Source organism: Astatotilapia calliptera, chromosome 10 (genome assembly GCF_964374335.1).
Source record: "Astatotilapia calliptera chromosome 10, fAstCal68.1, whole genome shotgun sequence".
Taxonomy (NCBI): domain Eukaryota; kingdom Metazoa; phylum Chordata; class Actinopteri; order Cichliformes; family Cichlidae; genus Astatotilapia; species Astatotilapia calliptera.
The window spans coordinates 6,434,040-6,446,990 of NC_137431.1; the positions used below are offsets into that span (position 1 = coordinate 6,434,040).

Sequence of the window (12,951 nt, forward strand, 5' to 3'; positions counted from 1 at the left end):
AGTATGTGAGGTTCATGCAGGACTAATTATGTCTGACCATGGACTACAACCTCGGTTAGACCATGGAGTATCACATTTGCAGAGGACATTGTAATTTGTACTAGAAGTAGGTAGCCAGTGGAAAGAGGAAGATTCGTGGATGTAGTGAGGAAAGACATGCAGAGTCTTAGAGTGACAGAAAAGGAAGCAAGGACAGATGATAAACTGCTATGGCGACCAGCTGAACAATGAACTTTGTGACTTTGTTGTTTCCTTTGTTTCCTGTTTACGATATGATGAGTTCAGTGCTGGACTGGGACAAAACATTAGCTCTGGCATTTGCATTTTTGGTCCCGGCAGCCCATCATGAGCAGTCAAAACAGCACAGATAGTCTTCTTAAATATGTGCACATATGCGTGCAATTCTGCAGAACAATGGTAATACTGGGTAGTACATGCAAAAAAAGAAAAAGGAAGAAAAGGAAATTAAATCCTCTGTCATAGCAGAACTTGGGTGAGTAAAATAGTTTACAGACTGGTCTTCTATCTTTCTCTCCTCCACTTCTACCCAACAATTAGGCTCAAATAGACAGAAAGAGAGGCCGGAGTGATGTCAATTAATGATGGTATATATGATATCATCTTAGTAGGACATCTTAGTTGCACTGCAGTGCAGCATGTCACAATTAAAGGCTACATTTTAGCTTTAGGAGTGGCTCATGGTCAATGTAAACCTTCATTTTACTCGAATCTCTTCCTTCCTACTTGTGTCCTTCTATCTATTTTATTTACCATATTAATTACACCTTCCTCACCCTTTTTTGGACTGCAATCCTTCCTACACTTCACCGCTAGAGCTGGCAACCGTAGCCTCTGTTGGTACCTCTGCTGGTAGTGTAGCAGCCACCCGGACTGCTAATATGACGGTTAATTTGACACATTTTGTTGCATCTGTTTTCCTTTGGTTTTTCTCTCTTGGCTTTTCAGCTCCATTGTTTTGCTTTTGCTTATCCATATTTATCAAGCATTTCTTCCACAATAAACTCTGTTCTACAAGGTGCATGAGTGCACAGGGAAGGTAGGGGAGGAGCTGGTTGCATTAAGAGATTATCAGTAATGAAAATAAATGAATGTGCTGCTATCAGGGCCAATGTGCAGGGGAAATGCAGCCACCGACAAACTCATCATGGAAAGGAATTGAGATCTGAAACTGAAATTAATCATATCTCAAGTTGGTTTTTGTAAACCAACTCTTTTTTATTCGCTTTTACTTTCACTTTATGTTGTTAGCAAGACATTTTGTTCTAGTTACTGTAATTGTTAACACTGCAAGAAATACTGTCTTCACAGTGTAAAGAAAAATGATTTGTGACAGCGTGATGATATGATCTATGTTCTCTGTTTCAAAGTAAATTGCTTCTCTAATTGTATCACTTTCTTTTGGTTTATAGAAAACTGAAACACATTTTGTGATCTTGACAAAAAGATTAAATGTTCCTAATAATGTATAAGATAAAATTATTTATAATACTTTAGCACAGTGTAAGTGGTAATATCACATCACACATTTACGGCAAATGTAATTTAAATCCATTAAAATCCATTTCTGAATTTTGAATGCATTTTGAAAACATTTATCCTGAGCAGGAATATTAAGATTTTTCTTTAAAGTGTGACAATTGTGATACTGTTTTTATAATGTGGTAAAAATGTTAGAAGCAGAACAGGAAAGATAGTGATTTAATGTCTGGCTTACTCTCCAGTAAGTTCAGCCCTGTAATTTCATTTAAAACCGTACAGACATTAGTATTACTTTAGCTTTTCTGTTTTTTCAGCAGATTCCAACACCATAAAACTGGTGAGTGCTGATTGGCTGACAGGCAGCCTGGCCTATTGTCTGAGCACTGTGTTTGTTGTTGTAGAGGATGCTCAGGGTTAAATGTTACTCAAAGGAACTACAGAGCACTTTAATGAATACAGACAGCTCTTAAGTAAACAGCTTGTTAAGGTTTCAGACATAACATGATATATATCTAAAGTCCCTTTCTCACCAAAACTGTCATTGACGATGGGTACTGGATGTTGCATTGAGGTGTAAGAATGAGCAATAGATGTATCAAGTATCAAAGCACTGCTGGACCTGATAGGCCAGACATGTCTGTGTGTGTGCATATGTGCGTGTGTGTGTGTGCATTGAGGGTCGGGGCTATTTTCAGGGATTGATCCCCTAGAGAACAAAGAGAAACGTACACATAGGCAACCCCGGATCACAATCCAGTAGAAATAATATGTTCATTATAACGCAATTACTGACACTTAGACCTGCACTCCCTGAAGTGTGTGTGTGTGTGTGTGTGTGTGTGTGTGTGTGTGTGTGTGTGTGTGTGTGTGTGTGTGTGTGTGTGTGTGTGTGAGATGGAGAGGAGGGAACCCTGTCCATAACCACTGATGCTAAGTGACCTTATGTGCCATGCTACTGTCTGTCTCTGCAGGTGCAGGATGTACAGCTTTATGGGTGGTGGGTTGTTCTGTGCAGGCATGGAGAACATCCTCCTCATTGTTTCCACAGCAACCGATTACTGGATGCAATATCGGCAGTCCAATAACTACATGCACCAGAGCTTGTGGTGTTACTGTACACCGGGGAAATGCTTCCCTTTCAGAATTAAAGATAGGTGATCATCTCTGTGAAAGACTGTGTGGACAAATAGTTACACTAAGCTTATTTCTAATGGACGGACATGAAGCATTCTGTGGTCTGACAGTATATTTAGGTTTTGGAGAAATATATGCTGCCATACAGACTCCATCTTTTTCAAGGAAGGCCTTGCTTATTTCAGCAAGACAATATGAAACCACCAGTGTTGGGGAGTAATGGAATACATGTACCAGCATTACATATTTAAAATACAAAATATGAGTAACTGTATTCCGTTACAAAGGAGCTTGCAAAGAAAAGCGTCTGGACTTCTTTAAGTTGCTTGAAGACGTTTCACCTCTCATCCGAGAAGCTTCTTCAGTTCTAAGGTCAAATGGTGGAGAGTCCCAGATATAAACCTAGTGGGAGTGACCCCCCACAGAGGGACAAAAGGACCCCCTGATGATCCTCTAATCGCCTGAGCCAAGGTGGGAAACTGGGTGTGGGTCCCAATCAGCCAGAGTTTCGGGTGTGTTCATTGTGAAACCTGGCCCCACCTTATCATGCGAATTCCTGAGGTCAGATGGCCCAGGATGTGAGTGGGCGTTAAGGCGTCTGGGAAGGGATCTCAAAACTGGATTATAGATGGCAGAGAGTTGGTGTCGTAAACCCCCGCCTCTGTTCAAAGATGGTCGCTCACAGTGGACATAGATGGCTTCTTTCACTCCTCTTTCAAACCATCTGTCCTCTCTGTCCAAAATGTGAACATTGGCATCCTCGAAAGAGTGTCCTTTATCCTTAAGATGCAGATGGACTGCTGAGTCTTGTCCTGTGGAGGTGGCTCTTCTGTGTTGTGCCATGCGCTTGTGAAGTGGCTGTTTGGTCTCTCCAATGTAGAGGTCTGAGCATTCCTCGCTGCACTGTACAGCATACACCACATTGTTAAATTTGTGTTTTGGCGTTTTGTCTTTCGGGTGAACCAGTTTCTGTCTGAGCGTGTTGCTGGGTCTGAAATACACTGGGATGTCATGCTTGGAGAAAACTCTCCTGAGTTTCTCTGATACACCGGCTACATAGGGGATGACAATGTTGTTACAGTTGTTGTATTCCGTTACAGTTACCGTTTAAAAAGGTGGTATTCAGAATACAGTTACTTTGTTGAAATAAATGGATTACACGGTGGTCTTTTCCAGTTTCACATGTTAGGCTACGCCCTCTCTATTTCTGGTAATTCTACGCTGGTGGAAACGCAAACAAAACACGCATTAAGAAGATCTAATGGGCCGTGTCTTAATCTCACAGCCCATTTTACCTCTACTTGCGGCCGCACTGCAGCCAAAAAGAGTGCCTGACGAGCCCAGTTGTAAGTAAGCTATCAAGACTCGACGGTTGACCCAGACAACAAAGTAAAGCAAGTTTTCAGCTACAAACCTGTACTAGCCAGAGGTCCCTTTACTACGGTTCAGAGCTGCGGACCTGTTTTATATACGCGCAGAATAGTTTTCTATAAGAGATCGCTGCAAAAAGTGCAGCCTTACCTAATGTCCACTCTACTGTTACTCATTTTATATTAAGATTTAAAAATCTAGTTCATATTGGTATCACGAGTAACCTTCAGTAATAGTAATAAATCACACAGCAATAGTACATTCATGTAGTTGTAAAAAGCAGGATAATATATTAAGTAATCCAAAGTATTCAGAATACATTACTCTCATTGAGTAATGTTACGGAATATGTTACAAAATACATTTTAGAACATGTATTCTGTAATCTGTAGTGGAATACATTTTAAAAGTAATCTTCCCAACACTGGAAACCACATTCTATACATATTCAAACATTATTGCTACATGGTAAATGATGCTAAGTCTGGGTTTTCAGTTCCCAAATCCAGAGTGCATACTGCTAAAATACCAAACAACACTGAAAATCATTGCATTCTGAAAATCATACACAGTATCTCTTAACTCATGTGTCATCAAGAGTAACAGAGATTTTTTTTTTCATTAGATTTCGGTTGATCACAGAATTTGAAACCACAAAAACATTAATTGCTCTTGTTGTAAACCATAAAATACGAGAGCCTATTATTTTTTTAATCTGTGTGTTAAAAACTGCAAGTTTCTAAATATAATTTGATTGGTGTTCATGTGTTTCTTCGGGATTCGTAGGTTTGGAATTTCCATCTGTGGTTACTTGCACTGACCCTACAAGTGATTCCTTTTGACCTCTGCCCTTGTCCACCGCCCAGTGGACGGATCATCTCTCTTCTGATCTGTCATTGGCATCATCATTGGCATTACAGCTTTCATCCATTACTCCTCTTTTGACAGGTTTGACAAAACCTTTGCTGCAGGCATATTGTTTTTCATCACATGTAAGTATGTGCTTCCTTCTGTTGTTTCAGTACAAGCAGTAATTTGAATTGGATTTGACCTTAAATGAGTCCAGCTATCAATACCTGACACTAGAAAAAGGATGCACTAGTCACAAACTACTTATTTTGTAATTATTCCATTATCAGGACAGTTTCACAACAAAGCACACACGCCTGTGTTCAAAAAAGACAGTATTCATGTCTAAGAGGCTGCATTAAGCTCCTGTTTTAACACTTTGCTCTTCATAATTCGAGTAGCCTTATTCAACTATATAATTTGTTGTTGTTGTTCTACAGGGTGGGCCATTTATATGGATACACCGTAATAAAATGGGAATGGTTGGTGATATTAAAGTCCTGTTTGTGGCACATTAGTATATGTGAGGGGGCAAACTCCTTAAGATGGGTGGTGACCATGGTGGCCATTTAGAAGTCGGCCATCTTGGATACAACTTTTGTTTTTTCAATAGGAAGAGGGCCATGTGACACATCAAACTTATTGGTAATGTCACAAGAAAAACAATGTTGTGCTTGGTTTCAGCATAACTTTATTCTTTCATGAGTTATTTACAAGTTTCTGACCACTTATAAAATGTGTTCAATGTGCTGCCCATTGTGTGTTGGATTGTCAATGCAACCCTCTTCTCCCACTCTTCAGACACTGATAGCAACACCGCAGGAGAAATGCCAGCACAGGCATCCAGTATCTGTAGTTTCAGGTGTTGCACATCTCGTATCTTCACACCATAGACAATTGCCTTCAGATGACCCCAAAGATAAGGGGGGGTCAGATCGGGAGACCTTGGGGGCCATTCAACTGGCCCACAATGACCAATCCACTTTCCAGGAAACTGTTCATCTAGGAATGCTCGGACCTGGCACCCATAATGAGGTGGTGCACCATCTTGCTGGAAAAACTGAGGGAACGTGCCAGCTTTAGTGCAAAAAGAGGGAAACACATCATCATGTAACAATTTCAAATATCCAGTGGCCTTGAGGTTTCCATTGATAAGAATGGACCCACTATCGTTGTTCCCCATATACCACACCAAACCATCACTTTTGTTGTTCCAACAATCTTGGAGGGATCCATCCAATGTGGGTTAGTGTCAGACCAATAGCGGTGGTTTTGTTGGTTAACTTCACCATTTACATAAAAGTTTGCCTCATCACTGAACAAAATCTTCTGCATGAACTGAGGGTCCTGTTCCAATTTTTGTTTTGCCCATTCTGCAAATTCTGTGCCCTGATCTGGGTCATCCTCGTTGAAATGCTGCAGTAGCTGGAGTTTGTAAGGGTGCCATTTGTGAGTAGCTAATATCCGCCGAAGGGATGTTCGACTAATGCCACTCTCCAGTGACATGCAGCGAGTGCTACGCTGTGGGCTCTTGTTGAATGAAGCTAGGACAGCCACTGATGTTTCTTCATTGGTGACAGTTTCCTTGCGTCCACATTTTGGCAAATCCAACACTGAACCAGTTTCATGAAACTTAGCAAGCAGTGTGCTAACTGTAGCATGGGAGATGGGTGGTTTCGTAGAGTGTAACTATTAACTACTATGGAAAACTGTCACTGCGTGGGGGATCAGCAAGACGCCGTTTCTACCTTTCTCTCTCTCTCTCGCTCTCTCTCGCCTCCTCTCTGTTGCCAGGGTGGAACTCATTGTGGGTTCACGCCCTCAGCCCACTGAAGGGGAACACACCTGATGCCCATCAAGGCAATCAGCATTTAAGCCAGGAGGAGTCTGCTGGTCTTCGCTGGATCGTTGTCTACCATGCGTCAGTGAGAGTCAAGCTACAGCTCAAGCTCAGTCAAGTGTCTATTGTGAACGTTGTAACTCATTCTCATTTCCTCGCCTACAGACCTCCTGGATAACCTTCCCTGTGTGAATCTTTGTGTCAAGTGTGGAGAAAGGAACTGTGGTCGTGAGTGTGGAGAGTTGGAGAACCTTTGGATTTCCCTGGAGCCCCGTCCCCCACATTGTTGTATATAGCACTGCCCTGCACTTCCTGCATATACACCTGGTGAACTAAAATTCTTGTATTCAGCTGATTCTTGAGTCCTGCGGTTGAGTCCTTATCAGTCTCACTGAATATAGTCTATCACCACCTTTGCATACAGCTACACAGTTCTATAAAAATGTTTCTTTGGGTAACTGAAAATATGACAAAGAAAATCATTTAAATGCATGTAGGAGCAATTTCATAATGTATAACAAACCTAACCACTTTTTCTTTGCAGGTATAATTTATATATACATGCATGAATGCCCTAGAAGTGCCACCTCACATTAGAAGACAAATAAGCGGGGGTCATGAGAGCTGCATGGTTTGGATTCTTGCACACAGATGACCTCTGGAGCTTAACTAATTTCAATAAAGTATTAGGAAGAATGTTTCTTCCTTTGCCATACATACACAGACTCTGCATGTTGTACTCAATTTCATTAGGCTTGTGTATATTTATTCCTCACTTGTTTTTAGCAGTGTTTTATGGTTTTGGGAAGGTGTTCAGCTGTTTCACGTAACTATACTGTAGATGGTGATCAATCCCGACACGTGAGGACTACCAAATCCAAAGCTTTGGGTAACTTAAAGATATGTGCTTTTTTTTTTTCGTAAGAAAACCACTAGCCACTGACCTCATTTAAAGCCTGGTATTTTAATCTATGATTTCAAAAGTAAAGAAAACTGTAGGAGAACAAACTTTACATTTATATTTGAGCTTATATTTATGTAAGGGCAAGTGATGTAGACAGACTTTTTTCTTCTCTGTAAATGTTGCTACATTATCCTAATCAGTACATTTGATGAGTTTAGGCATACAATTCCCACAAAACTCACTGAATCACACACAATACTGTAGCTCAGGAACTACAACCAAGGTTATCTACTAATCGGAAGGTTGGTGGTTCCATCCCTGGCTGCTCCAGTTTGCATGCCAAATATCCTTGGACAGTGATCTAATTGTGAATGTTAGATATAAAGCACTTAAGCACTTAAGAAAGAAAAAAAAGTACCTGTGTGGATGGGGCATGTTGAATAAAATGCTTTGAGAGCTCGGCTAGAGTAGAAAAACATAAAAAAAAATTCAAAAGAAAAAAAAAAGCCCATTTACAACCGCGTTTTCTTCCCATTCATTGTTTACTATCCAGCACGGCTATATTGATAGGTGAAATCATCCGAACCTGCCACGTCAGAAAAACGCAAAAATGTAATGAATAAAAGGGACACTAAAAGGCAAGCAAACAAAAAACGCGTCCTTAACCCAATTTCATCACGTAAAACTAACTTCTTATCCTGGTGCTTTTCACAAAGGGGATGAATCAGAGGCAGGTGCAGCAGGGATACATTGTCTTATAAAGTTCCTGTCCTTTTCTTCCACTTAGCTTTATTTACGTGCTTAAAAATGAGCGTTGGAGACGTGTTTTGATTCTGACGTACTCGTGTAATCTCATAGTTTTTTATGAAGCAGGCAGAAAATCGTATTTTATTTGCTTCTCACTGCCTTATTTAACATACTGAGGGAAATATTTGCCCCATATGAAGTGTAAAGAGGGTTTTTAGAAAGGTGTTCACCTTTTATCGGTTTCAGCGATATCAGAAAACACAAATGTGTCGCAATCGTACACATTTGATTTGCATCCAACTATATTAATTTGTGTAGCCTATTGAGCGTCCGTTCTGAGCAAACTTATGCAAACTAATGCAGCAGAACAGCGCCTTTCTAGCATAACTGACTCCCAGTAATGAATTTGCTCTCCTTCCGTGTGATCAAATAGAAATCCTGTCCTCCAGTCCAAGGATTACAACTTCCGCTCTAACATCTCTCTTAATTGCCTAATAGCATTGCAGCGTGAATTCCGCCTGCATTAAGACACTTTCACATTAAGCGCACTGATTGGAAATGTGATGACAACACCATATCAACAAATTACAGCGCAGCGCTTTCTATCCAAAATGGGCCCAGGAGCGGCACTTGTACTCTCCCAGATTTCAATACCGACAATTACAGCCAATTTGGGTGGAATGACAAGACAGACCTGTAGCAGATTATCTCCCTGTGGCACAAGCTAAGTCACTTAATTCAAAAAGTACTAATACGTAGGAAGAGAGCAGAAATTGTTTCACTCAGTGTCCTGGACGGTAAAAGAAAGAAAGAAAGAAAGAAAGAAAGAAAGAAAGAAAGAAAGAAAGAAAGAAAGAAAGAAAGAAAGAAAGAAAGAAAAAAGCATATGGTCAAAGGAAATCAAAAGGCCAATTCACGTGGACAGCAGATATACCAGACTGATGACACAAGGAGTCAAAAATGAGGTAGCCTAGGCTACATGTGAAATACGATGTGCACGTAAGAAACTCTCATTCAAGTTTACCACGCGCTATATACACTTGTGCTGTGTTTCTTTCTTATGGCTTGTAGGGAAATGGCGAAACAGCACAATTCTTAAACACCACGGGGAGACCGGTCTCCCCACAACATCATCTGTACTTTCACATGATTTAATTTATTTTTATTTTATTACAGTTGAACCAATGTATTTTGTGACCATGAGCTATTCGTCTAATTATTTCATACATATTTATTAAAGTAATCAAAAACTCGTTTTTTCCTGAGTTGATTTCTTCTTTTTCAGACGGTTGTTACAGGTGGTCCATTCGCGCTTAAATAAATGAGAAAAAAGTCATTCTTAAAATTAATTGATTGATCTTTTTTATGACAGAAAGCAGCAACCTTTGTTCAGTCATGTTCCAAACATTGCAAACGGTTAGCCATGTTGGATGTCTTTTTTCTGTGGCCTTATTATCTTGTTTTCTTGAAAATGACTTTGCAATGAGTACAAAGTCTGTTTGTTAATTTATGTCCTTTAGAGTTTGTGGGTGAATATTTATGTAGCAGTATAGAATGTTTTTACCAAGCACATTAATAAAGTAATAAATGGCTTGTACCTGAACTACAAAGGGAAGTTTAAACATCATGTACAATTTGTCTTGCCTTACGTCCGTAGCTCCCGGCTACTTGTTCATATTCTATGACAGACACAAAAAACTCGCCTTCATTTTCACACATGATTAAATGCAACGATTGAATTGTTTGGAGACTGTAAGAAAACTTTCGAAACAAATATGGCCTCGTTCGTAGGTTATATTTATTTTTATATAGTATCCTCTATTCGGGTAAATACAGAATAACGTTTTCACTCGGACAGAAGTCAAAAACTGCGTAGTTGCTTGGCGACCACTAAAGCGCAACCATACCCGATGATTCTCAGTTGCTTTCCAAATTAACCCTGTTCACAGGTGCGCTCCTTATCTTAAAACCCACCAAAATAAATAAACAAATAAATAAATAAAAAGACAGCTTGGAATCCGTCTGAACCAATCAGAGTGAAAATCTCGTCCCCCGCGGCTCTCCTCCGTCCATCAAAAGCCCTAATTGGCTGATGCGCAAACCAGTATCCCCAATCCGGCACCGTCTCTGAATAAATACTTATTGCAAACGTGCCCTCCCACCGGTGTCTGTGGAATGTTCGGCATAGTGTCATTCACTGGTCACACAGAGGGTCCACATTTAAATTTGACAGAGGCTTGGAGGGAAGAGGCAGGTGTTGATGCAGGTTTAAAGGCAAGGAAATAATCATCCACAGTAACACCATGAGTATGAACTACGCATCTGCGGCACCCACACAGAGGTCCACGTCGTTTTTCATTGAGGACATCTTATTGCACAAGCCCAAGCCCCTGCGAGAGGTCATCCCGTCGCCGTTCTGTAGCTCCTTGGCTTCCCGGGTGCCCATCCTGGAGTACGGATACCCGCTGATGCCTACCCCAATATTAGCCCCACATCCGCACCATCCTCTCCACAAACCGGAGCACCACCAGTACTTCTTTACGTCAGGTAAGCAAGAGAGAGGCAGAGGCCTGGGATAACAAGGAAGCTGTCACACACAGCGGGCTGTTATCTGGACATTGCCTCTAGTTTTTAAATAACGATTTAGAGGAAAAGCACAAATCTCGGAATCCTTTATTTGACTTAACCGCTTCAATTATGTGTTTGTTTGAATGCATTTTAATTATTGTATTCTACAAAGTGCATTCAAATCTTAAAGCCGACTGTAACATGCAGGTGTTTTACTATTTATATTTTTTTTCTTTCTTTTTTTTTTTTTTTAAATATGTCATTATTATTATTACAAATAGCGAGGTTTGTTACCTTGGCAAAGAATTCATCACCAAACTCAAATTCATCCTATTTCTGGGATATATTCTGATTTTTCTTAATACTTCAATAACAATACAAATAATACAAACCACCTCTTCTTATTGCCGGCAGGAATGCAGATGCCCGCCTTGTTCCAGCACCACGCAGAGTTACCGGGTAAGCACTGCAGACGCAGGAAGGCCCGGACTGTTTTCTCTGACTCGCAGCTGTCCGGGCTGGAAAAGCGGTTTGAAATTCAGCGGTATCTGTCCACACCTGAGAGAGTGGAACTGGCCACTGCGCTGAGCCTGTCAGAGACACAGGTTGGCTCGCGCGCGCGAACGCACACGCACACACACGCACACTCAAATGTGGAGTGAGTTATTCCCTTTTTAATTTATTTTATAATACATAAAAGAAAGGAAAAACAAAACAATAGCTACATCATCAATGCGTTATTTAGCCCTATATACGAAATATATGGGATAATTAGAATTAGTTTCATATCTCGAATGAAACTCCATATGTTAAACTGTAGTTTACAGTAGCAGAAAACACATTTCAGTTTTAATAATAAATTAATATTTATTTATTAATATTTATTAATAATAAAATATTTTACACACAAGCAGAGCCATAGAAACTTTTCTAATGTGCGTCTTTGTTTCTTACGTGCAGGTGAAAACATGGTTTCAGAACAGGCGGATGAAGCACAAGAAGCAGCTGAGGAAAGCGCAGGACGAGCGGAAGGCAACAGGAGAGATGGAGCGATGTGCGGAGAACTCCAGCGAGAGCGAACTGAACGACAAAAGCGTAGAGGAGCTGAAACACGGCCTCGAGACGGATTCGTATATGCTGGAAGAAAACGACGACGATGTGGATATCGAGGATGACATTTGCTCCCCGGATCATCTACTATAGTAGGCTGCACTGTTTGTTGGCTTATTGTTTTGTTTTTGTTTGCTTGTTTTTTGCTTTTTGTAAATGCAGCCTATAGACAGCTGTAGGATCATTTTAAGTTTATTTCTTTAAATAGCTAGCCAATATAAATGGCAGTTTTACAGTGAGGGGGGAACAGGCTGTACAATACACTGTTAATTAATTTTTTTTATATAACTGCCAATTTTCCTCTGCATAAAGGCTATGGATTATTCTGTTATGTTTTGCAAACTCTCTATATTATCTATATTATTATTATTATTATTATTATTATTATTATTATTATTATTATGAGTCTCTAGACATTTTATTTTGAAACATCACAGTTGTGTCTTTTATTTTCAGGAGGAAATAAGTGTACAAATGAATGTAAATAAACCCGTGGAAAAGCGCTCTGCCCATGTTTTACTATACTTTTATTCCAGACAACATTCTCCATGTTACTTTAAGAAAAAGGTATATGTTATTGGCAGTGTGTGGATATTGTTGAAGATTTTGTAAATCAGGTTTTGAATGAAAACATCATTTATATATTTTTGTCTGTAAATATAACTAACAGTACATCGTTTTTTTTGTTATTATTATTATTACTATTACCGGTATTATTATTATTATGTGTGTGTGTGCGCGCGCGCGCGCGCGCATGTATGTTTTCTACCGGGGAGCATTTGCTGTTTACATTTCCAATCCAGAAGGAGTGATTTTTTTTTTTTAAGTAACCACATAAATCCTGTGAATGCAATGTTACTGTTTAGACGCAACATGTGGCTGTAATCCTGTTATCATGGTGAGATGCTTCTCGGAGTTCAAACGGCTG

General features: G+C 40.0%; 1 protein-coding gene and 1 long non-coding RNA gene across 2 annotated transcripts; both read left to right on the forward strand.

Annotated features, from left to right (window-relative positions):
- The first annotated feature begins 4,690 nt into the window (after positions 1–4,690).
- On the forward strand, positions 4,691–8,136 carry LOC145431365 (uncharacterized). Its single transcript, XR_013911664.1, has 2 exons — positions 4,691–7,021; positions 7,239–8,136. It is a non-coding gene; the product is annotated as an uncharacterized LOC145431365 (long non-coding RNA).
- Positions 8,137–10,505: 2,369 nt separating this feature from the next.
- bsx (brain-specific homeobox) lies at positions 10,506–12,526 on the forward strand. Its single transcript, XM_026182698.2, has 3 exons — positions 10,506–10,892; positions 11,328–11,518; positions 11,874–12,526. Exons 1-3 carry the CDS (start codon positions 10,649–10,651, stop codon positions 12,114–12,116), a joined length of 678 nt encoding a protein of 225 aa, XP_026038483.1. The 5' UTR covers positions 10,506–10,648; the 3' UTR covers positions 12,117–12,526.
- Positions 12,527–12,951: the final 425 nt, after the last annotated feature.